We start from the raw sequence: 22,939 nt of genomic DNA on the forward strand, positions 1-22,939 counted from the left end.
ACGTCGCTGTGTCTTTTAGATATTTTACAAATTTTAATTTGATTCACTTTTTACAGTAAATATTTTTTATTTAAAAAATGGGTCGATGGCAGCAGCGCTGTACTCCTCTCACATAAATATGTGAATAATTTAATGTTTTTTCCTGTAAAATGTGGATAATAAAGGTAAAGTGACACTGAACCGCTCAGTGAATGAAGCAAGCCACTCGTTTCTCTTCGTTCATTTTCGTGTCCTTTGTCCTTTCTCACTGATTGGTCCATTCATCGCCGTGGTCTTGGCCCCCGTATGCTGATTGGCCCGCTGGTCTCGGTGTTGTCCCGCCTCCCCTCCTGATTGGCCGGTGTGTTTCGGATCGTTCGCGTGTTGCGGCTCCAGCAGAGTCACCTTGCTTCGGCCGCTGCCGCCGCTGCTGCTGTTCTGGGGATCGAGCAGAGGAACCGACCGGGCCAGAGGCGACAGGAAGGCAGCGGGCCACCGACCGAACCGGGTCGACATGGCGGAGACAAAGCCGAAGACCTCTCCGAAGGCCATAAAGTTCCTGTTCGGAGGGCTGGCCGGGTAGGTGCTGCTGCTAGCCGCGGTGCTAACCGGCTAATGTCAGGGGTCAGAGGGCGAAGAGGAGGCTGTGTGCTGCCAGGGGCAGATTAATGCTAGTTATGGATTATAATCATTATGATCAGTTTAATGTTAGCGGTGGATTATCACCATGTTGGTGCTGGACTCTCAGAACATGCTAGCTGCTAATGCTAGCTGACAGGACCGGTGTTCAGATTAAATCTGCTGCCCGGTAATTCAGGTCCCTGTAGGTTCTGATCCGCTGTGACCTAATTTACTGGCCGCGATCAGAGGCGCTGATTGGATCAGAACCACCTGGAGCTGATTGGATCTGCTCCGGGAGGTTCTGAACCAATCAGCGCCTCTGATTGGATCTGGTCCGGGAGGTTCTGATCCGGTGAGGTTGGTTCCGAGCCTCCCGGAGCAGAACAGCGGTGTTGTGCTGAAAGTTTCCCCCCTGTCAGCTGAGGTCCAGCGGCGGTTCCGACCTGCTCCACCAGAACCAGCTGAATGGTCGCCATGGAGCTGTCAGAACGGTCCAGGTTCTGCCCAGCAGAACAGAACCGCTGATGGACCCTGTCTGTCCCGCAGCATGGGGGCCACGGTGTTCGTCCAGCCGTTGGACCTGGTGAAGAACCGGATGCAGCTGAGCGGCCAGGGCACCAAGGCCCGCGAGTACAAGACCAGCTTCCACGCTCTGTTCTCCATCCTGAAGAACGAAGGACTGGGAGGCATCTACACCGGGTCGGTACCGCCAGAGGGGTCCGGACTGGACCCGTGAGCCGTCTGCTGCATCAGGACCCAGTGAACCCCGCTGTCCTCCCTGCAGGAGGACCTCCCATCAGGCTGCGTCCATCCTCTGGTCTGACTGCTGATTGGCCGACGCCGACACCTGATCACACTGATGCCAATCAGAAGCCGACTTCAGCTCTGTTGTCCAATCAGAAGCCGACTTCAGCTCTGTTGTCCAATCAGAAGCCGACTTCAGCTCTGTTGTCCAATCAGAAGCCGACTTCAGCTCTGTTGTCCAATCAGACGCCGACTTCAGCTCTGTTGTCCAATCAGACGCCGACTTCAGCTCTGTTGTCCAATCAGACGCCGACTTCAGCTCTGTTGTCCAGGATGTTGGTGTCATGATGGATCACAGAAACGTTAAGTCGTCTAACATGATGTGTTTAACGACGCTAACAGATGTGGTCAGCAAGTTTCTTAATAAAGTTTTATTCAAAGAAACTGTACAAGTTACTAGCTTAAGCACGCTAGCTGCTAGCGGCTAGCTGCTTGCCTGTCCAGAGCTAACGCTAGTGAGTAATCCCCTCCTCCTTCGTCAGCACCGGCCAATCAGCAATCAGGAGCTTCAGGATGGATGTAGCCACCGCTGGACAGTCCTTACTCTGGTCCTGGTGCAGAGACATGTCCCTGTCCCCCGTCTGTCCCTCCTGTCCTAACTGAGGACGTCCTCTCAGCCTGTCTGCAGGGCTCCTCCGCCAGGCCACCTACACCACCACCCGCCTGGGGATCTACACCATCCTGTTTGAGAAGATGACAGGAGCCGACGGGCGGCCGCCCAACTTCCTGCTGAAGGTCTGAGGCGGGCTGCGGTTCTGGCTCTGGTTCCGGTTCTGGATCTGGATCTGGATCTGGTTCTGGATCTGGATCTGGATCTGGTTCCGGTCCTGGTCCCGGTCCTGGTCCTGGATCTGGTTCTGGATCTGGATCTGGTTCTGGTTCCTCCAGGGTAACCTGTGGCTCCCCCTGCAGGCTCTGATCGGGATGACGGCCGGCGCCACCGGAGCGTTTGTGGGGACGCCGGCGGAGGTTGCTCTGATCAGGATGACGGCTGATGGGCGGTGAGAGCTGCTCTCTGATTGGCTGCTCTGCTCTCAGGTGTGTGTGACCTCAGGTGTGTGTGTGCAGACTTCCTGCTGACCAGAGGAGAGGATACACCAACGTGTTCAACGCTCTGGCTCGCATCACCAGAGAGGAGGGGCTGACCACGCTGTGGAGGGTCAGTGTGTCAGAAACAGGCGGAGGAGGGGCCCCTCCCATCACGTGACCCCAGCTCTGATCATGTGACCTCAGCTCTGACCTCTGACTGTGTTTCAGGGGTGTGTTCCCACCATGGCCCGGGCGGTGGTGGTCAACGCCGCTCAGCTGGCGTCCTACTCCCAGTCCAAACAGGCGCTGCTGGACTCAGGTCAGGATCACACACTGCGAGCTAACCGCTAACACACTGCACGCTAACCGCTAACACACTGCGAGCTAACCGCTAACACACTGCACGCTAACCGCTAACACACTGCGAGCTAACCGCTAACACACTGCGAGCTAACCGCTAACACACTGCAAGCTAACCGCTAACACACTGCAAGCTAACCGCTAACACACTGCGAGCTAACCGCTAACACACTGCAAGCTAACCGCTAACACACTGCAAGCTAAGCGCTAACACACTGCGAGATAACCGCTAACACACTGCGGGCTAAACGCTAACACATTGTGAGCTAACCCACTCTGAATCTGATGTGTCTGTGTCTCTGTCTCTGTGTCTCTGTGTCTCTGTCTCTCTCTGTCTCTGTCTCCAGGATACTTCGGAGACGACATCTTGTGCCATTTCTGTGCCAGCATGATCAGCGGTCTGGTTACCACGGCAGCATCGATGCCCGTGGACATCGTGAAGACCAGGTGAGACGGCCGGTCCAGAGCGGGTTGGAACCTCCGTCGGTTCTGATGCTGCACCATGTTTGGGTCTGAAATGGTTGGGTTCTGTCTGGGACCTCCGGATGGTACCAGAACCTGGTAGTTCTGGTTCTGACTGGATCTTCTCCTGTTTCAGGATCCAGAACATGAGGATGATTGACGGCAAACCAGAGTACAAGAACGGCCTGGTGAGTTTCTGCAGCCGGGTCAGAACCCTGACCGGGTCATCAGGGGCCTCACAGCGTTCAGATGTATGAGTCGTGATACCAGGTGTGGCGGTTCTGCTGCTGGTTCCGTCTCCTTTGTCACTGAGAACCAAAATGGCGGCTCAGATCGTTTCCATGCCGACTGCTGCAGAGCAGCAAACCCAGAGGTACCAGCTGGTCCAGGTCCAGGTTGGTCTCTGGTTCTGAGCCTTCAGGAGGTTCTGATGCTGCTGGTTCAGGTCCATGAAACACGGTGGCGCAGGGTCTGTGTGTGTACGCAGCGTTTCCACATGAGGCCCCTGGAGTCGGACCCGGTCGGTTCTGCTGCAGCTGGGCCGTCTGGCCAGCAGGTGGCAGCAGAACCTCTGAGCCAGAAGCTGCTGCTGCTTCCTGTGGTTGCTTCTGACTGTTTCTATGTGTGTGTGTGTGTGTGTGTGTGTGTGTGTGTGTTCTGTGTCTGTGTGTGTGTGTGTGTGTTTCTGTGTCAGGACGTTCTGATGCGGGTCGTGGGGAAGGAGGGCTTCTTCTCCCTGTGGAAAGGTTTCACTCCGTACTACGCCCGGCTCGGCCCTCACACCGTCCTCACCTTCATCTTCCTGGAGCAGATGAACCGCCTCTACAAGACCTACGTGCTGGACCGCTAGCACACACACACACACACACACACACACACACACACACACAGCATCACACACACACACACTCTGAGGAGGACGAGCCTCAGCATCTGAGGAGTTACAGCAGCAGATCCATGTTTTATTTATCTGCTGCTTTAAAATAAAAACTCAGTGAGGTCAGTGTTAAAGCTGAACACACACACACACACACACACACACACACACACACACACAGCATCACACACACACACATGAAGGGTTAAAGTTCTCTGCGGCTGTGATGTAAGCACCGTTCACTGACATCAGATTATAAACCTGACCTGTGACCCCCCCCTTCCCCCCAAGCATCATGGTGTCACCTGGTTACCATGGTTACCGAGTGGAAAATAAAGCGTTTTTATCCTCAGGTTGTGTTTCTCTGATTTACTCTTAAGATTCATTTCTGAATCCTCTGGATCAGAACCGGGTCGGTGGGTTCAGCTGCTGGGTCAGGACCTGTCCAGCAGGGGGCAGAACCGGTCCGGGCGGTTAGTCAGCCGGGTCCAACAGAGTTCTGGACGTGTATCCTGCATGTGGACCGGAACCGGGCCGGACTCTGCTTCATGTTCACCGGGCCTGAGGCTGCACAGAGCTGGGTCAGAGGTTCTGGTCTGAAGAGGGATACAGGACCATGTTTCCCATCAGAACCAACATGGCCGCCTTACCTGGAGGAGCTCTGATGATGCCAACAGGTGCTAACTGGACTCAAATGGTTCCGGTTCTGATGGTTCCCCACCTCAGAGCAGGCTGAGCATCAAGGTTCAGAACCAGCAGCCTGTTGAGAGGTGAGCACCGCTAACTCAGAGCTAACTCCGCTAACGCTTCATGCTAATGCGCTAGCAGGGGTCGGTAACCGGCAGCTCAAGAGCTGCGGGCGTTGCTATGACTCCCCTCTGCTTTAACAATGTTCATCTTATTTTACATAATTACATTTTTGTGTATTTTACTGGTGTTGTGTTAACAGTTTAAAGTTTTGTTTTATGATTTGTTGGTAGTTTCCGTCTGAACGCTTTGCGCTCAGCAGCCGCTAAGCTAACAATGACCGAGTTCCACGCTAAGCTAACCATGACCGAGTTCCACCTGCTGGACAGGTGGCTCACCTTCATCTGTGGGGAGAAACTAGGAAATAACAGAAGGTACAATGTTGAAAACATTTATAAAACCAGCTGCATTTTCTGGTGAGAACCGACTGGAGACATTCAGGAGGAAACGGGTCGGTTCTCCGAACCCAACATGGCGCCTGGTGAGCCGCGGATGGAAACATAAATATCTGCATCTTTTCTCCAAATGAACATGAACGTTTTTCTCCACATTCATTAAAAACTGAACGTGTTCATGTTGGATTAAATCTGCGATTTTAGACACTAAACCACAAATATTTATTTTCATAACATTTTGAAGATGTTTTACAGCCTGTATATATATTTAAACATATTTACTTTCTGAGTGAAATCAGATTTTATTTTACATAGTTTTGGGTAAATTAAAGAGATACAATCTGTAAACAGGACTTGTACAAACTCAGCCGCCTGTGACGTCAGTGAAACGTAGCAGGCTGAGCTGAGCTGTGATTGGCTAAGCGGGACGGGACGTTGGCTTTGAGCTGCATAAGGACAAAGACTGAACAACGCTGTGTGTCAGAGCCGCTGCAGGACTTTTCCTCCAAAAACTCAGAAATCTTTAGATGAATCTCAGAAAGTTTATAGAAAAAAATAACTAAGAAAATTCCTTTTTTTTTTTCTAGAAAATTTCTGAGATTACAGATTTGTGAGTTTCTGGCAGAAACTCTGCAGCTGTTTGTGTGAGTGAGTCCAGCAGCTGAAGACGTTTCTCTGCGTTCAGACCTTTATCCTGTGGGAATGATGATCAAACAGGTTAAACTGCTGCCAGGTGAGAAGGTGAGAGCATGAACTCAGATCTTCATAGAAACGGCAGATAAAAACAAATTGGTGTCCAAGTTCAAACCCCTGGAAATGGAGCAAGTCAAGGATCAGGCTGAAGAGACGGAACAAGATCAAAACTTCCTGACAAACTTGTTTCTGAAACACGAGTCCAAAAATATCAGAGGCCTGAGAGCAGCAGGGATGGTGAAGATCAGCCACATTCAGCCAGCGAGCAAAGGCTAGCAACGATTAGCACAGGCTAGCAAAGATTAGCACAGGCTAGCAAAGATTAGCACAGGCTAGGAAAGGCTAGCAAAGATTAGCACAGGCTAGCAAAGATTAGCACAGGCTAGCAAAGATTAGCACAGGCTAGCAAAGATTAGCACAGGCTAGCAAAGATTAGCACAGGCTAGGAAAGGCTAGCACAGATTAGCACAGGCTAGCAAAGATTAGCACAGGCTAGCACAGATTAGCACAGGCTAGCAAAGATTAGCACAGGCTAGCACAGATTAGCACAGGCTAGCAAAGATTAGCACAGGCTAGGAAAGGCTAGCACAGATTAGCAAAGATTAGCACAGATTAGCACAGATTAGCACAGGCTAGCACAGATTAGCACAGGCTAGCAAAGATTAGCACAGGCTAGCAAAGATTAGCACAGGCTAGCACAGATTAGCACAGGCTAGCAAAGATTAGCAACGATTAGCACAGGCTAGCACAGATTAGCAACGATTAGCACAGGCTAGCAAAGATTAGCACAGGCTAGCAAATATTAGCACAGACTAGCAAAGATTAGCACAGACTAGCACAGATTAGCTCAGACTAGCTTCAGAAAGCATTGAACAGGGACATCATCAGCTCTTCACAGGTTTTATTTCCCAGTATTGATTGATCTGAAGCCGATCAGACTGATCGATTATCCTCAGTCACATCACTGACCATCATGGACTGAATCCACCCAGAACCGCCAGTTTGACTCAGACAAACATCTTCACCTGTAAAGAGGAGCCATCGCTGCCTCTGGAGGAAAAACTGCAGCCTGGCGGTGGCAGCATCATGCTGTGGGGCTGTTCTGACGGCATCATGAGGAAATGTGGCAGCAAACACTTCAGTAGGAAGCTAAAGTTCTGACCCGGATTGGTCCAGATGGACCCTCAGCTTCCAGACCAACTGGAGACAAAATGGCTGAAGGACAACCGAGTCCATGTTTGGTTTGTCCTGACCTTTGACCTCAGGCCTGTGGACACGTTAGAGTGAGGCGACCAGCAGACCCGACCCGGTTCCACCGGTTCTGTTGACCCGGTTCCACCGGTTCTGTCTGGAGGAACGGACCAGAACTCCAGAACCCAGGAGACGTTTGTTCTTTTCATTCAGGGTCAACGTCTGTTTTCATGTCTGAACTGATCCATGATGACCTTCATCAGGATCTTCATCAGGGTTCTTCTCATCTTCCTCCAGCCAATCAGAGCCACTGGATTCTCCCAACAGGAAGTAGGGCTGGTGACAGGAAGTGGGCGGAGCCTGTGGAGAAGCTAAAACCCAGTTTCCCTTAAAAAGAGTCACGTGTGAACAGAGGATCTCTCAAGTGTTGACATGTTAAAACTAACACACACACACTTCTCTGCTCTGCCATATAAGGACACACTCTCTCTCACACACACACACACTCACACACACACACACCCAGTTCACACTGAAGCTGCAGCAAAACTGGAACCACTTCCTCTTCACTCTGTCGCTTTGAGCTCTTTCAGCTTGACTCAGAAAACGGGTTCACCGTTACTGAGGAAGTGTGTGTGTGTGTGTGTGTCTCTGTGTGTGTCTCTGTGTGTGTGTGTGTGTGTCTCTGTGTGTGTGTCTGTGTGTGTGTGTGTGTGTGTCTCTGTGTCTGTGTGTGTGTGTGTGTGTGTGAGATACTTTCATCTCTGCAGGTTCTGCTTTAACCTCCATAAATGGAAACTGCTGCAGTCAGACGAGCGCCGACTGGTTCCGACCAGAAACTGGATGACAGAACAAATCGGACCAGAACCGCTGAGGCTGTTCAAACCCTCAATGTGGATCAGAACCAGAACAGAACCGCCCGGTCCAGTAAGCAGCGTTCCTGCAGAGCGGGTTGTGACCCCGGGTCACGGATCCCGACTCGGACCTTTCATCCGGCCAGGAACCAGAAATCAGTTTTAAAACCAGACAGCAGCTGGAAGACACAGCAGAACCAGTTGCTGCAGACTGGGTCCACTGGTGGGTCCCACAGCAGCCTGGGTCCACTGGTGGGTCCCACAGCAGACTGGGTCCCACAGCAGACTGGGTCCACTGGTGGGTCCCACAGCAGACTGGGTCCACTGGTGGGTCCCACAGCAGACTGGGTCCACTGGAGCCAGTCAGGACTCTTCAGTGATGAAACATAATCCAGATAAATAATCTGGATTAAGATAATCTAAATGATGGTGATCTGGACTAAAAGCCAAACCTGCTGCTGGATGTGGGAACCGAGTTCAGGGAACCAGCAGAAAGTTCCCTCCTCAGAGAGATGAAGGTTTATCAGCTGATTCAGCAGAACTTCAGACTCCTGAGGTTCAAAGCAACCTGGGAACCAGAGGAGGCTCCAGCTTTTCAAAATAAATGTTTACTGGCAGCACAACACATCCATCCAACATCCATCCATTTATCAATCATCCATCCATCATCCATCCACCTGCTGCCTCTCCAGTGAATGTAGAACATCATGAATATTAAAACCAGCATGAGGAACAGTTTATCCAAACTGTTACTATAGAGCACTGTTTCCATTGTTTCCACTGTTTCCATTGTTTTCACTGTTTTCACTGTTTCCACTGTTTTCACTGTTTTCACTGTTTTCACTGTTTCCACTGTTTTCACTGTTTCCACTGTTTCCATTGTTTCCACTGTTTTCACTGTTTCCACTGTTTTCACTGTTTCCACTGTTTTCACCGTTTTCACTGTTTCCACTGTTTTCACTGTTTCCACTGTTTTCACCGTTTTCACCGTTTCCACTGTTTTCACTGTTTCCACTGTTTCCACTGTTTTCACTGTTTCCAGTGTTTTCACCGTTTCCACTGTTTTCACTGTTTCCACTGTTTTCACTGTTTTCACTGTTTTCACTGTTTTCACTGTTTTCACTGTTTTCACTGTTTTCACTGTTTTCACTGTTTCCACTGTTTTCACTGTTTCCACTGTTTCCACTGTTTTCACTGTTTCCACTGTTTTCACTGTTTCCACTGTTTTCACTGTTTCCACTGTTTCCACTGTTTTCACTGTTTCCACTGTTTTCACTGTTTTCACTGTTTCCACTGTTTTCACTGTTTTCACTGTTTCCACTGTTTTCACTGTTTTCACTGTTTTCACTGTTTCCACTGTTTCCACTGTTTTCACTGTTTTCACTGTTTTCACTGTTTTCACTGTTTTCACTGTTTCCACTGTTTTCACTGTTTCCACTGTTTTCACTGTTTTCACTGTTTCCACTGTTTTCACTGTTTCCACTGTTTTCACTGTTTCCACTGTTTCCACTGTTTTCACTGTTTCCACTGTTTTCACTGTTTTCACTGTTTTCACCGTTTTCACCGTTTCCACTGTTTTCACTGTTTCCACTGTTTCCACTGTTTTCACTGTTTTCACTGTTTTCACTGTTTTCACTGTTTTCACTGTTTCCACTGTTTCCACTGTTTCCACTGTTTTCACCGTTTTCACAGTTTCCACTGTTTTCACTGTTTCCACTGTTTCCACTGTTTTCACTGTTTTCACCGTTTTCACTGTTTCCACCGTTTTCAGTGTTTCTCTGTTTTCACTGTTTCCACTGTTTTCACTGTTTCCACTGTTTCCACTGTTTTCACTGTTTTCACTGTTTTCACTGTTTTCACTGTTTTCACTGTTTTCACTGTTTTCACTGTTTCCACTGTTTCCACTGTTTTCACTGTTTTCACTGTTTCCACTGTTTTCACTGTTTCCACTGTTTCCACTGTTTTCACCGTTTTCACCGTTTTCACCGTTTCTACCGTTTTCACCGTTTTCAGTGTTTTCACTGTTTCCACCGTTTCCACCGTTTTCACTGTTTTCACTGTTTCCACTGTTTTCACTGTTTTCACTGTTTCCACTGTTTTCACTGTTTTCACTGTTTCCACTGTTTTCACCGTTTTCACCGTTTTCACTGTTTTCACTGTTTTCACTGTTTTCACTGTTTTCACTGTTTCCACTGTTTTCACTGTTTCCACTGTTTCCACTGTTTTCACCGTTTTCACCGTTTCCACTGTTTTCACTGTTTCCACTGTTTCCACTGTTTTCACTGTTTTCACTGTTTTCACTGTTTCCACTGTTTTCACTGTTTTCACTGTTTTCACTGTTTCCACTGTTTTCACCGTTTTCACCGTTTTCAGTGTCAGTGTTACTTCATGTTTCCTCTCCTCACCTCCTCCCTCCTTCTCCTCGCCTCCTTCAGCCTCCTGGTTCCACCTGCTGGCGGATCCACCAGGTTCTGATGAAGCAGAGACTGAAACCCAGACAGGAGGAAGACGGACCTGCTACACACTGTGACCTGCAGGGTCAAAGGTCACGCTCTGCTGAGACCCGGCCCGGTTCCACTAGAAGTTCTGGTTCTGTTCAGTCTGGAGTCTCTGTGCTCTGGGAATGTTACAGCGGCCGAGTTCACAGGTCCAGACTGGCCCAGGTATGAGTTCACCTGAGGAATGCAGAGTTTCCTAGAATGCACTGGGCTGCAGGAGGAGTTACAGAACCAGGCTGGATGGGTTTCTGCTGGTTCTGGATGGGTTCTGCTGGTTCTGGATGGGTTTCTGCTGGTTCTGGATGGGTTCTGCTGGTTCTGGATGGGTTTCTGCTGGTTCTGGATGGGTTTCTGCTGGTTCTGGATGGGTTTCTGCTGGTTCTGGATGGGTTTCTGCTGGTTCTGGATGGGTTTCTGCTGGTTCTGGATGGGTTCTGCTGGTTCTGGATGGGTTTTGCTGGTTCTGGATGGGTTTCTGCTGGTTCTGGATGGGTTTTGCTGGTTCTGGATGGGTTCTGCTGGTTCTGGATGGGTTTCTGCTGGTTCTGGATGGGTTTCTGCTGGTTCTGGATGGGTTTTTGCTGGTTCTGGATGGGTTCTGCTGGTTCTGGATGGGTTTCTGCTGGTTCTGGATGGGTTCTGTTCGTCCTCATCAGCAGGTTGTGCTCTGTGAAGCGAAACGGGTCGGGAGGAAGTGGTTTGTTTCTCTGCTGCTTCCTGAGCTCAGCTTCTCACTGCCTGCTACCGGGTCAGAACCGCAACCAGGCTGATTCTGAACTGAAGTAGAACCAGTCCAGGACCGGTCCAAATGGACCTCAGTGATTCTCTCCTGGTTTTGGTCCAGAAATGTTCTGCAGTTCTTCCAGAACTGATTCTGGTTCTGATTTTACCAACGATCTGGACCTCCTGGTGCCGGTCGGTTCTGGTGGATACCTGCCCATGGTTCTGAACGGACCAGACTCCAGAACCGGTTCCTGCTCCTGATTTGGTCTCTGCTGTTCTTTACCACGACCTGACCTCTGACCTCTGACCTCATCACCGTCCTTCCCCTGTCCAGCTGAGGGGACAACATGGAGGCTGTCTCACTGAACCAAACTACTTCCTGGTTCTGACTTCCAGGTAGAAGGGCGAGCGACAGAGAGAGAGAGAGGGGAGAGTGGGCGAGCGGCAGAGAGAGAGAGGCAGGAAGCGGGCGGGGCCGGTGCTATAAGAGACGGATCGTCTTCCTGCTTTTGGCATTTCTCTGCTGTCCTCCGTTTGCCTCTGACTCAGACTCTACCTGCACAGGTAAGACCACACACACACACACACACACACGCCCAGAGGGAGGCCACACCTGGACCGTAACCACGGCGACTGTCTCCATCAGGATGTCGTGGCAATCGTACATCGACACCATGAAGACGCCCGACCAGAGCGGCTCGGTGCCAGTGGCAGAGGCGGCCATCTGCGGCATCACACCTGGACAGGAGAGCGTCTGGGTCAGCACCCCGGGCCTGCAGGGCATCACGGTGAGCGCAGAGACACAGAGACACACACACATACTGACACACACACACGCTGCAGTTCCTGTTTCCACTCGGCCACAACTTCCTCCTCTGACGGCTCCAAATCGCCGGGACACGTTTCTGCTTCAAACACCACTGCTGGCGACAGGTGACCTCACCTGGCCTGCTGTGACCTCATTGGCTCCTGTCCACCGTCTTCAGGCTCAGGGAGGAAGGAAGTTTGCATCTCTGCATCTTCTTGAGCCGTGGGCGTCGCCGCTTCCCGCTCTGCGGCGCTGCAGGAACCCAGCGCCTGATTGGCTGCTGCTCCCCAGGCGCTGCGGGCCGCCTGATTGGCTGCTGCACCGCTGGTTTCAGTCAGCGATGGTTTGGAGGCATCTGCTCTTCACTTCCTGTTCTGTTGCTGCATGCACTTCCTACTGCAGCAACTGGGTCGCAGCCAGAACCAGGCGGGCCCAACTGGTGGTTCTGAGCCTACAAAACCTCCCAGGTCCAAACACAACCTGGGTTCTGGTTCCCAAGCAGCTCACACGGTGCCAGGCCCGGTTCTGGCAGGTTCCGGGTTCTGCTGTGGGTTCTGCAGGGCCCGGCTGCTCAGACTGAGCTCAGCTGCCTTATAAGGGCACGGCGCCGAAAAGCAGCGAATACAGGAAGCTGAGACGACTTCTTCTTTCTTCACACACACACACACACACACACACACACACACACACACACACACACACACACACACACACACACACACACACACATCCTTGTACTTCTTTCCAAACTGAGGATTTTGTATTGACTTTCATTCCTTATGACTGAATTTATGCCTAAATCAGAAAATCTCCTTAACAATCACTAGTTTATTCCCAACCAGAACCAGAACCAGAATCTCATTTCTAATCTGACTAGTTGAGCTGCAAAAAAGTGAGAACCAGGAAAAAGTCCTCACTTCTACAGATGTCCTCAGTTTGTTGGTGAAAGTAGTTACCAGTGTCCCCTCTATGCACCACAAACAAGCACACACACACACACACGCAGCTCTAAGATGAGGATTTCTGTCATTTTCAGTCAATAAGTTTAAAACGAAGAAAACCAGAAGATTAAAGTTTGACAGTAAAACAGAGACATGTTGAAGCAGCTCAGCGTGTGGAATCAGCTCCCTGCAGGCCTGTTTTGTGTGTGTGTGTGTGTGTGTGTGTGTGTGTGTGTGTGTGTGTGTGTGTGTGTGTGTGTGTGTGTGTGTGTGTGTGTGTGTGGAATCAGCTCCCTGCAGGCCTGTTCTCTGATTGGCTGCTGCTCCAGGAAGCCGTCGCCGCTCCGTGTTCTGACTCGTCTTCACATTCTTTCGCCTTGTTGCAGCTCTGCTTCTCCTCGGCGGTTTTCCTCCTGAACTTTCTCCGGTTCTGCTGCAGACGTTTGTCTCTGATCAAACCCGGTTCTGCTCACCTGTCCTCTGTTTCCTCACCTGTCTCTCTGCCCCTTGTGTGTCCTCAGCCCAGTCCTGGGTGGCGCTGTGCAGTTGGAGGACGCTGGGAATCCGGAGCTCTGACTGTTTGTCTCCTTTCAGGTCGATGAGATCAAGAAGCTGGGCAGCAAGGACCGGTCCAGCTTCGCTCAGAACGGCGTCTACATCAGCGGAACGCGGTGCCGCCTGATCCGGGACCAGATGGACATGGAGCCAGTCTACGCTCTGGACCTGAAGACCGCGGCCGACGCCGACGGCAACGCGTTTGGAGTCTGCGTGGGCAAGACCAAAACAGGTGAGCTTTCACCTTCAGGCGTCACCTTCAGGTTCCTGAGCTGAGTCAAAATGTCTCACACCGCCTGTCCCCCTGTGTCCCCCTCTGTCTCCAGCTGTAGTCATAGCAAAGGGCACTAAAGAAGCCAGCGGCGGCCAGATTTCCAACAAGGTATTCAACGTCGTCGAACACCTCAGGAAATCCGGCATGTAAACCCAACATGGCCGCCACCTTCCCTCCCCTGACCTCCGACCCCTCCCAGCTCCTCCTCTTTGACCTTCAGTCATCTCCGTCTCACGCCTCCGCCGTCGGGGATCGAAGTGTTTCCTCCATGCAACGACCAATCAGTGACTGTGTGTGTGAGGCGGTGGGTCAGGTGACCCGCCGGGTCACACCTGTTCTTCATCAGGGAGCCAGTGTTACATGTTTCACCTGAACCCAATAAAGAGTCCTGTTTATTTTACCTGGTCTGCTTCTTTCACACACACACACACACACGCGTGTCAACATGCATCGGTGGGGACCTTATAGCCCGGCCACGTTCTGGTGGGTCCAGAACGGTCCAGTAGAACCTCTGGACCACACACAGTCCTGCAGCGGTACTACATGACATGAAGTACTTTAGTACATAAAATTCATAGAAATCTGAAAAACGACGTAGCGTCCAGAAGCGAAGCATCTTTTCCCCCCTGATACTTGAAGAAGCAAAAGGGAAATAGTAAAATGTTTTGGAGAAAAGCAGAGATACCTGCTGTGATATAAAACTTAGATGGCATTATTCAAAATGTGATTCCTGATAAGAAAATCAACTCTGATCAAAGATTCAGAGGAATTGAACGTCACGGATTGGCTGTAAAATTCACTTTGAAGAAGGAAAGAGCTGCAACGTTCTTTAGAAATACAAGGAAATTTATCCAGATATTTATGTAATAGAGAAGGAAATGAAAATGTTGATGAATTTAGATATTTAGATGTGGTTTGGATCCAACTTTAACCTTTGAATATCATGTCATAAAGCTGAGAAAGTCTAACATTTAGTTTAGCTAATTTTAGGTGGATCTCTTACTGCTGAGTATATTTATTTAAATTATTATGTTTTACAGTGTGTGACCTCTTGGATCAAAACATAAAACTGCCTTAAAATTCATGATGCCTCAGTAACATCACTGCCATTTTCCTTTTAAATGTGATTTTTCCTTTTTAAACATTGAAATGATGTTTCATGTGAACATTTCAGTTTTAGATTCTTTTCAGTAAGTTTAAACTCTGCGGCGCCCTCTACAGGCTGAACCCAGGACTGTTTTTATTCAAACTTTGACTGATTGTAGGATTAGTTTGTGAAGTGAGATTCTAACACCTGCAGGTTGTGAAATGTTTGGTGAAAATCTGTCTGCTCAGCAGATCTGCTGCATTATTGATGGAGGAAACAAAATAGTTTTATAAATTTGTTGTTTTGTTTGGTTTCAGATCTGAATGATGTTACCAGACAGACCGTTTTACTGGATTTCCACCAGCCAATAACCTGTTGATCTCATTGATCAGGTCAACCCGAGCAGCAGCGTCTCTAAATGAAGTGAGTGTGACGTCAGAGCTCGTCTGTTCCAGGTGTTTTTTCCTCTGCAGGTGAAGCTGAAAGGTCTCCGGGTTTCTGCCCTTTCAGTCGATCCTCAGCCAGGTTCATGTTTCTGCTGCAGCTGAACTTTGACCTTCTCTCTCGTTAGGGACCGTCCTCAAAGTTCAGTTGTGTCCCTGAGCTGCAGTCCAGAACCTCCAGCCTGAAAACGACCGATTGGTTCTGGTTTCACTTCAGTTTTTATCATAAAGTTCAGGATTTTATTAAAATAAAAGTTTATTTTAGGAAATTAGCCTGAAGACACGTTCAGAGCCCAACAGGAAAACTGAGGTTCATTGGACCGGTTCTGTTCAGGTTCTGGCGCTGCGGTCACATCCAGACGGTCCCTGCTGCTCTTCCTCCTCCTCCTCTTCCTCCCTCCGCCTATAAAGCCTCTGACGGACGGAGACAGACACTTTCCACGTCAGTCAGTCAGACGGAACCAGACGGAACCGGACCGGACCCGCCCTCCTCTCTTCTCAGAACTTCAGCTGTCAGGTGAGTCTGGCCAGAACCCGGTTCCGATCCACAGGTCCCGTTCCAGCCCGGCCCGGCGGCCGCTTCCTGGTTCTGCCTCGGATCGACCGCCTCCTGCAGGCTTTTATTTTGAAGGGCCGCCGTGTATTTAGGTGAACCTGCAGCTTGGAGACCTGTGGGGTCGGACGGTTCTGGTTCTGGTTCAACTGGACCCGGTGCCGAGCGGATTCTGCCTCTGATCGGGCTGAAGGTCACAGAGCTGCAGAGACAAACGGCAGGGGGCGCAAAGTCCGGACCCTCCCACCGAGCCACGCCGAACCGGTCCGAACCGATCCAAACACACTGAACACACACCGACCCGATTAATACAAACCCAGCCGGTCCGAACCGCTCTGGACGGGCCTGGAGCCAACAGAACCGGCTCACTGAACGGGTCAGAAAGCTGGTTCTGGTTCAGGTCCAATTATCCCGGTTTGTTTTGGTGAACTTTGAACCCTCAGCAGGACGGAATCTCCGGTTCCGGTCCATTCAGACCGACCTCACGCAGCAGTGATGCTCAGGCCTCTGATTGGACGAAGGAGATCAGAACTCTGGAGGTGAGAGGTCAAAGTTCAGCTGCTGCAGATGTTGGATCGGAAAGTTAGTTGGTAGGAAAAACTGCAGCTCACTAACAGGGAGAGTGTGTGTGAGGATCAGAGTGTGTGTGTGTGTGTGTGTGTGAGGATCAGTGTGTGTGTGTGTGTGTGTGAGGATCAGTGTGTGTGTGTGTGTGTGTGAGGATCAGTGTGTGTGTGTGTGTGTGTGTGTGTGTGTGTGTGTGTGTGAGGATCAGTGTGTGTGTGTGTGTGTGTGTGTGTGAGGATCAGTGTGTGTGTGTGTGTGTGTGTGTGAGGATCAGTGTGTGTGTGTGTGTGTGTGTGTGAGGATCAGTGTGTGTGTGTGTGTGTGTGTGTGTGTGTGTGTGTGTGTGTGTGTGTGTGTGTGTGAGGATCAGTGTGTGTGTGGTGTTCCTGTCTGCTGCAGAACAACAGCTGAGCTCTGAGCACTTGAAACCACTGATGGCCTTTACAAAGTCCAAACGTTCATTCATTCATTCAGCTGTGGTGTGTGTGTGTGTGTGTGTGTGTGTGTGTGTGTGTGTGTGTGTGTGTGTGTGTGTGTTCGCTCTCAGATGCCTTCAAATGTCAGAAGTTACAGCCTGGTTCTGGTTCTGTTTGCTTCTCACCTCGACCTCCTTAGAATGGTCTAGTTAAAGGTCAGCAGCTCCTCCTGCTGCAGAGTAAAAATATCTAAACACACACACACACACACACACACACACACACACACACACACACCTCCTGTCTGTCTCGATGGTTGCTCCTCTCGTTCTGTCCGTAAATGTTATCCGGGCTCTGATTGGCTGCTTAGCGGGATGGGCGGGACTTCCGGGCACAGAGCGGAAACATGGCGCTGAACAGAATCTCTGCTGCAGGTCCGACACACACACACACACACACCTAACTGGACCGGGCCGGGTCTGACAGAACCAGTCAGTAACTCTGACCGGGTCCAACTGAGTTCTGGTCCCATATAGTCTGGGCCGGATATGGACCATGTGCAGCCAGAACCGGGCCAGCTGTGGACCGGTTCTGGAGACCAACTGGGCCAGAACCGGTTCACCTCTGGCAAACCAGACCGGATCCTCATTGAGGCATCTGGTCCAGATGTGAATGTCTTTTATCCCAGACAGCTTAATGTTTGTAATATCAATAAAAACACGATGTTTATCAACACAATTATTTTATTACATTATAATTTCAAACAACATTAGAAGAATCTGGTCCGTTTGTCCATGGAGCTCAGGTTGCCATGGCAGCTGTTCAGTACGATTCTCCTATAAACCTGTTCACCAGCCTGACCAATGAGGAACATCTGGAATCAATCTGGCTAACAGCTAAAGGCTAGCGACTCAAGGCTAACAGCTAAAGGCTAGCGACTCGAGGCTAACAGCTAAAGGCTAACAGCTAAAGGCTAACAGCTAAAGGCTAACAGCTAAAGGCTAGCGACTCGAGGCTAACAGCTAAAGGCTAACAGCTAAAGGCTAGCGACTCGAGGCTAACAGCTAAAGGCTAACAGCTCAATGCTAACGGCTCCAGGCTAACAGCTAAAGGCTAGCGACTCGAGGCTAACAGCTAAAGGCTAGCAGCTCAATGCTAACGGCTCCAGGCTAACAGCTAAAGGCTAGCGACTCGAGGCTAACAGCTAAAGGCTAACAGCTAAAGGCTAACAGCTAAAGGCTAGCAGCTAAAGGCTAGCGACTCGAGGCTAACAGCCAAAGGCTAATGGCTAAAGGCTAGCAGCTAAGTTACCTTTTAATGCTAAATAATATTTCTACTAAGAGTTAAAAAGGACATTTTAAAAGCTATAGGCAATCAATGTCAGTGAAAACATCTAATTTGAATAATAGTTTATTATTCACGATAATGATAATAAACTAAAAGTTGTGCTAATAGGGTTAGCTAAAATTATCAACAGCACAATAACGGGCATTAAAATGAATAAATACTGTGGGCTAAAAACAGACCAAAGCAGAAAGATATGAAAAACTTACAGACTGAGTTCAGTTCGTCTTCAACCAGCTATCGGCTCATGAGTCCGTTACTATGGAGACGGAGCTACAGCCTGCAGTTTGTCCCGTCCGCCACCAGGAGGAGACAGAGGACATCTCAGAACCAAGCCAGATCTGCTTGGTTCTGACCCGGTTAACCTCCGGGACCAGCTGACTGAGCTTCTGCTGGATTAAACCGGATCAGGGTGTGAAGCTGACCCGGATTTGCAGTTCTGACCAGTGTCCCCCTTGTCTCCTTTGTCCCTCAGTCAGGATGTCCATCACCAAGATCCACGCCCGTGAGATTCTGGACTCCAGGGGGAACCCGACCGTGGAGGTGGACCTGTGGACGGCCAAAGGTGAGCAGCAGCTCTGAGGCGCCTCAGGTGTCCCTCAGGGTCACTGACGTCCAACCGTGTCCAGGTCTCTTCAGGGCCGCCGTCCCCAGCGGTGCGTCCACCGGAGTCCACGAGGCCCTGGAGCTCCGCGACGGAGACAAGAGCCGCTACCTGGGCAAAGGTAGGAGGACACCTGGGAGGACAGGTGAGAACGTCCCAGCGTCCTGCTAACACCTGGGTTTGTCCACAGGGACACAGAAGGCTGTGGACCACGTCAACAAGGAGATCGCCCCCCAGCTGATCGAGAAGGTATCTGCCTGGGGTCAGGGGTCACCTGCTTTGGAGGGATTCTGTAGAGTCCATCTACCCGTCTGTCCTCATCTACCCGTCTGTCCTCATCTACCCGTCTGTCCTCATCTACCCGTCTGTCCTCATGTCCATCTACCCGTCTGTCCTCATGTCCCCGTCTGTCCTCATGTCCCCGTCTGTCCTCATGTCCCCGTCTGTCCTCATGTCCCCGTCTGTCCTCATGTCCCCGTCTGTCCTCATGTCCATCTACCCGTCTGTCCTCATGTCCATCTACCCGTCTGTCCTCATCTACCCGTCTGTCCTCATGTCCATCTACCCGTCTGTCCTCATGTCCCCGTCTGTCCTCATGTCCATCTACCCGTCTGTCCTCATGTCCATCTACCCGTCTGTCCTCATCTACCCATCTGTCCTCATGTCCATCTACCCGTCTGTCCTCATGTCCATCTACCCGTCTGTCCTCATGTCCATCTACCCGTCTGTCCTCATGTCCCCGTCTGTCCTCATGTCCTTCTGTTTTCCAGAAGTTCAGTGTTGTCGAGCAGGAGAAAATCGACAAGTTCATGCTGGAGTTGGACGGCACAGAGAACAAATGTAAGGACCGGTCCACTTGTCCACCTTGCCTGTCTCTGTCCTCATCTGTCTCTGTCCTGAGTTGTCCTTGTCTCTGTCTGCAGCTAAGTTTGGAGCCAACGCCATCCTGGGCGTGTCGCTGGCCGTCTGTAAGGCCGGAGCGGCGGAGAAGGGCGTCCCTCTGTACCGCCACATCGCCGACCTCGCTGGACACAAAGACGTCATCCTTCCTGTTCCTGTGAGTGGGCGGGGCTTAACGAATGGGAGGGGCTTAATGAGTGGGAGGGGCTTACCAGGAGAGGGCGTGTTTAATATGAGTGGGAGGGGCTTAATGAGTGGGAGGGGCTTTTGCTTCATTGATGATATTGAGCTCGAACGCTCTTGTCCAGTAAAGACAGACTTCTCCCAGACTGGACCTGTCCTGTTTGGACAGCTTGTCTCACCTGGTCCTCCGTCTCCTCAGGCCTTTAACGTGATCAACGGTGGAAGTCACGCTGGGAACAAGCTGGCCATGCAGGAGTTCATGATTCTCCCTGTAGGAGCCTCAAACTTCCATGAGGCCATGAGGATTGGAGCTGAGGTACCGTGACCTTTGACCTGCCTGCAGTGCTGCTTCCCTGCGCTCACCATCATGTCCGTCTCTGTGAGTTCAGGTCTACCATAACCTGAAGAACGTCATCAAGGCCAAATACGGCAAAGACGCCACCAACGTGGGCGATGAGGGAGGCTTCGCCCCCAACATCCTGGAGAACAACGAGGGTGAGGTCCAGCTGCCGGTTCTGGAGGTACTTTGGACTGAGCGTGGTTCTGATCGGCTGTGTCTCTGCAGCCCTGGAGCTGCTGAAGACGGCCATTGAAAAGGCCGGCTACCCCGATAAGATCATCATCGGCATGGATGTGGCCGCCTCCGAGTTCTTCCGCAGCGGGAAGTACGACCTGGACTTCAAGTCCCCCGACGACCCGGCCAGACACATCAGTGGAGAGCAGCTGGGAGACCTGTACCGCAGCTTCATCAAGGGCTACCCAGGTAAGGACACACCTGGAGGCACCTGGAGGCACCTGGAGGCACCTGGAGCCTCCTGGAGGCACCTGGAGGCTCCTGGAGGCACCTGGAGGCACCTGGAGGCTCCTGGAGGCTCCTGGAGGCACCTGGAGCTGCCTGGAGCCTCCTGGAGGCACCTGGAGCTGCCTGGAGCCTCCTGGAGTCACAACGAGCGATGGATCAACCTGATCAGGCGCTTCATCGTTTAAAAGTCTGAATGAATTCAGTTTGTTAGAAACACACCTGGACTCAACGGTTCTCTTGTAGAACCCGACCGGGTCTCTGGACCAGAACCCGACCGGGTCTCTGGACCTCAGCCAGAACCCGACCGGGTCTCTGGACCTCAGTCAGAACCAGTACAGATGTAACAGGTTCTCAGCCAGAACCCGACCGGGTCTCTGGACCTCAGCCAGGTGGTGCAGTAGCGTCAGGCTACCAGAGGGGGCAGCAGAACCTTCGTTGCACTAAAGTTCTGGTCTCTGTTGGTTCCCAGTTCAGTCCATTGAGGATCCATTTGACCAGGATGACTGGGAACAGTGGGCCAAGTTCACTGCCTCTGTGGACATCCAGGTGAGGTGGAGGTGGACGGGTGTTTCTGATGAGCAACATGGCTGCCCTGACTCACCTGTGGGTCTGTCTCGACCAATCAGATTGTAGGAGACGATCTGACGGTGACCAATCCAAAGAGGATCCAGCAGGCGGTGGAGAAGAAGGCCTGCAACTGTCTGCTGCTCAAAGTCAACCAGATCGGCTCCGTCACCGAGTCCATCCAGGCGTAAGACACCGGGACGCCTGTCCTCTGGACACCTGTCTGTCTCTTTATTCACTTGTGGCTTTCTGACATAGTATCTGTATCTCCCTGCCCTCCTCCTGCCCCCTGTCCCTCCTGCCCCCCTGTCCCTCCTGCCCCCCTGTCCCTCCTGACCCCCCGTGCCCCTGTCCTCCTCCTGTCCCTCCTGCCCCCCTGTCCTCCCCTGATCCCCTGTCCATCCTGTCCCCTCTGTCCCTCCTGTCCCCTCCTGTCCCCCTGTCCTCCTCCTGCCCCCCTTGTCCTCCTCCTGCCCCCCCTGTCCCTCCCGCCCCTCCTGCCCCCCCGTGCCCCTGTCCTCCTCCTGTCCCCCCTGTCCCTCCTGCCCCCTTGTCCACCCTGTCCTCCTCCTGCCCCCCTGTCCCTCCTGTCCCCCCTGTCCTCCTCCTGTCTCCCCTGTCCTCCTCCTGCCCCCCTGTCCCTCCTGTCCCCTCCTGCCCCTGCCCCCCCTGTCCCTCCTGTCTCCCCTGCCCCCCCTGTCCTCCTCCTGCCCCCCGTCCCCCTGTCCCCAGGTGTAAGCTGGCTCAGACCAGTGGTTGGGGTGTGATGGTCAGCCATCGTTCTGGAGAGACGGAGGACACCTTCATCTCTGACCTGGTGGTTGGACTCTGCACTGGACAGGTTGGTTGGGTGTTGGGCCGCCGGCCGGGTCGGATCAGAACCAACAGAACCTCTCCTGCCTCCTGCTGGTTGCTCCACTAATGGCTCCCTCTGTTTCTCAGATTAAGACCGGCGCCCCCTGCAGGTCAGAGCGTCTGGCCAAGTACAACCAGCTGATGAGGTGAGCACTTCCTGATTCCTCCAAAATAAAAGTCTTTGTTCCAGAGTGGCCAACATTCCGCTTCCTGCAGGATCGAGGAGGAACTGGGAGACAAAGCCAAGTTCGCTGGGAAGGACTTCCGCCACCCAAAGATCAACTGAGCCGCCGTCACCGTGACAACAGACCGGGGTCCCTGAAGCCCCTCCCCCTCACAGTGGGGGGCCGTTAGCCCCGCCCTCACAGTGGCTATTCCATAAAGAGCGTTTTCTATCAAAACTCAGAAACAGAAACGAATAAAAACAAATAAAACCTTTGAGTCTGGCTTCATTACTGATGGTGACCCAGCCTGCCCCCTGCTGGCAGCTCAGGAACAACGCAGCGTTTAACATTAAACATAAATCAGCTTTCTGTGGCCCAGCCTGCCCCCTGCTGGCAGCTCAGGGACAGCGCAGCGTTTAACATTAAACATAAATCAGCTTTCTGTGGCCCAGCCTGCCCCCTGCTGGCGGCTCAGGAACAACGCAGCGTTGAACATCCATCCATCCATTTTCTTGCACCCTTTTTCCCTCAGTGGGGTCGGGAGGGTTGCTGCTGCCTCTCCAGCTAACGTTTCGGGCGAGAGGCGGGGTCACCCTGGACAGGTCGCCAGTCTGTCGCAGGGCAACACAGAGACACACAACCATGC

At 51.6% G+C, this 22,939-nt stretch overlaps 4 protein-coding genes across 8 annotated transcripts in view; 3 read left to right on the top strand and 1 right to left on the bottom strand.

Moving 5' to 3' along the window:
• LOC103460941 (uncharacterized) overlaps positions 1–22,939 on the bottom strand; it is a 135,943-nt gene that overhangs the window by 41,009 nt on the left and 71,995 nt on the right. The gene's annotated exons all lie outside the window — the stretch shown is intronic.
• slc25a11 (solute carrier family 25 member 11) lies at positions 338–4,484 on the top strand. The gene is made up of 9 exons (XM_081599036.1): positions 338–558; positions 1,147–1,299; positions 2,022–2,139; positions 2,317–2,405; positions 2,473–2,563; positions 2,662–2,752; positions 3,141–3,240; positions 3,392–3,443; positions 3,950–4,484. Exons 1-9 carry the CDS (start codon positions 494–496, stop codon positions 4,103–4,105), a joined length of 915 nt encoding a protein of 304 aa, XP_081455162.1. The 5' UTR covers positions 338–493; the 3' UTR covers positions 4,106–4,484.
• pfn1 (profilin 1) lies at positions 11,644–14,211 on the top strand. The gene is made up of 4 exons (XM_008403142.2): positions 11,644–11,797; positions 11,880–12,021; positions 13,577–13,769; positions 13,864–14,211. Exons 2-4 carry the CDS (start codon positions 11,881–11,883, stop codon positions 13,959–13,961), a joined length of 432 nt encoding a protein of 143 aa, XP_008401364.1. The 5' UTR covers positions 11,644–11,797; position 11,880; the 3' UTR covers positions 13,962–14,211.
• Positions 15,713–22,567, top strand: eno3 (enolase 3, (beta, muscle)). Its single transcript, XM_081599425.1, has 14 exons — positions 15,713–15,858; positions 18,697–18,786; positions 18,851–18,946; positions 19,016–19,074; positions 19,596–19,665; positions 19,749–19,882; positions 20,108–20,224; positions 20,298–20,403; positions 20,474–20,671; positions 21,180–21,256; positions 21,337–21,461; positions 22,007–22,115; positions 22,217–22,275; positions 22,346–22,567. Exons 2-14 carry the CDS (start codon positions 18,702–18,704, stop codon positions 22,413–22,415), a joined length of 1,305 nt encoding a protein of 434 aa, XP_081455551.1. The 5' UTR covers positions 15,713–15,858; positions 18,697–18,701; the 3' UTR covers positions 22,416–22,567.

This window comes from Poecilia reticulata, chromosome 18 (genome assembly GCF_904066995.2).
Source record: "Poecilia reticulata chromosome 18, P_reticulata-male-v2, whole genome shotgun sequence".
NCBI lineage: Eukaryota > Metazoa > Chordata > Actinopteri > Cyprinodontiformes > Poeciliidae > Poecilia > Poecilia reticulata.

Excerpts from the sequence above, each read along its gene's own strand:
- slc25a11 (XM_081599036.1), top strand. The coding sequence starts at position 494 with ATGGCGGAGACAAAGCCGAAGACCTCTCCGAAGGCCATAAAGTTCCTG. Across the intron at positions 2,140-2,316 it reads CGCCCAACTTCCTGCTGAAG|GCTCTGATCGGGATGACGGC; the intron begins GTCTGAGGCGGG and ends CTCCCCCTGCAG. Across the intron at positions 3,241-3,391 it reads GTGGACATCGTGAAGACCAG|GATCCAGAACATGAGGATGA; the intron begins GTGAGACGGCCG and ends CTCCTGTTTCAG.
- pfn1 (XM_008403142.2), top strand. The coding sequence starts at position 11,881 with ATGTCGTGGCAATCGTACATCGACACCATGAAGACGCCCGACCAGAGC. Across the intron at positions 12,022-13,576 it reads CGGGCCTGCAGGGCATCACG|GTCGATGAGATCAAGAAGCT; the intron begins GTGAGCGCAGAG and ends GTCTCCTTTCAG. Across the intron at positions 13,770-13,863 it reads CGTGGGCAAGACCAAAACAG|CTGTAGTCATAGCAAAGGGC; the intron begins GTGAGCTTTCAC and ends CTCTGTCTCCAG.
- eno3 (XM_081599425.1), top strand. The coding sequence starts at position 18,702 with ATGTCCATCACCAAGATCCACGCCCGTGAGATTCTGGACTCCAGGGGG. Across the intron at positions 20,672-21,179 it reads CTTCATCAAGGGCTACCCAG|TTCAGTCCATTGAGGATCCA; the intron begins GTAAGGACACAC and ends GTTGGTTCCCAG. Across the intron at positions 22,276-22,345 it reads AAGTACAACCAGCTGATGAG|GATCGAGGAGGAACTGGGAG; the intron begins GTGAGCACTTCC and ends CGCTTCCTGCAG.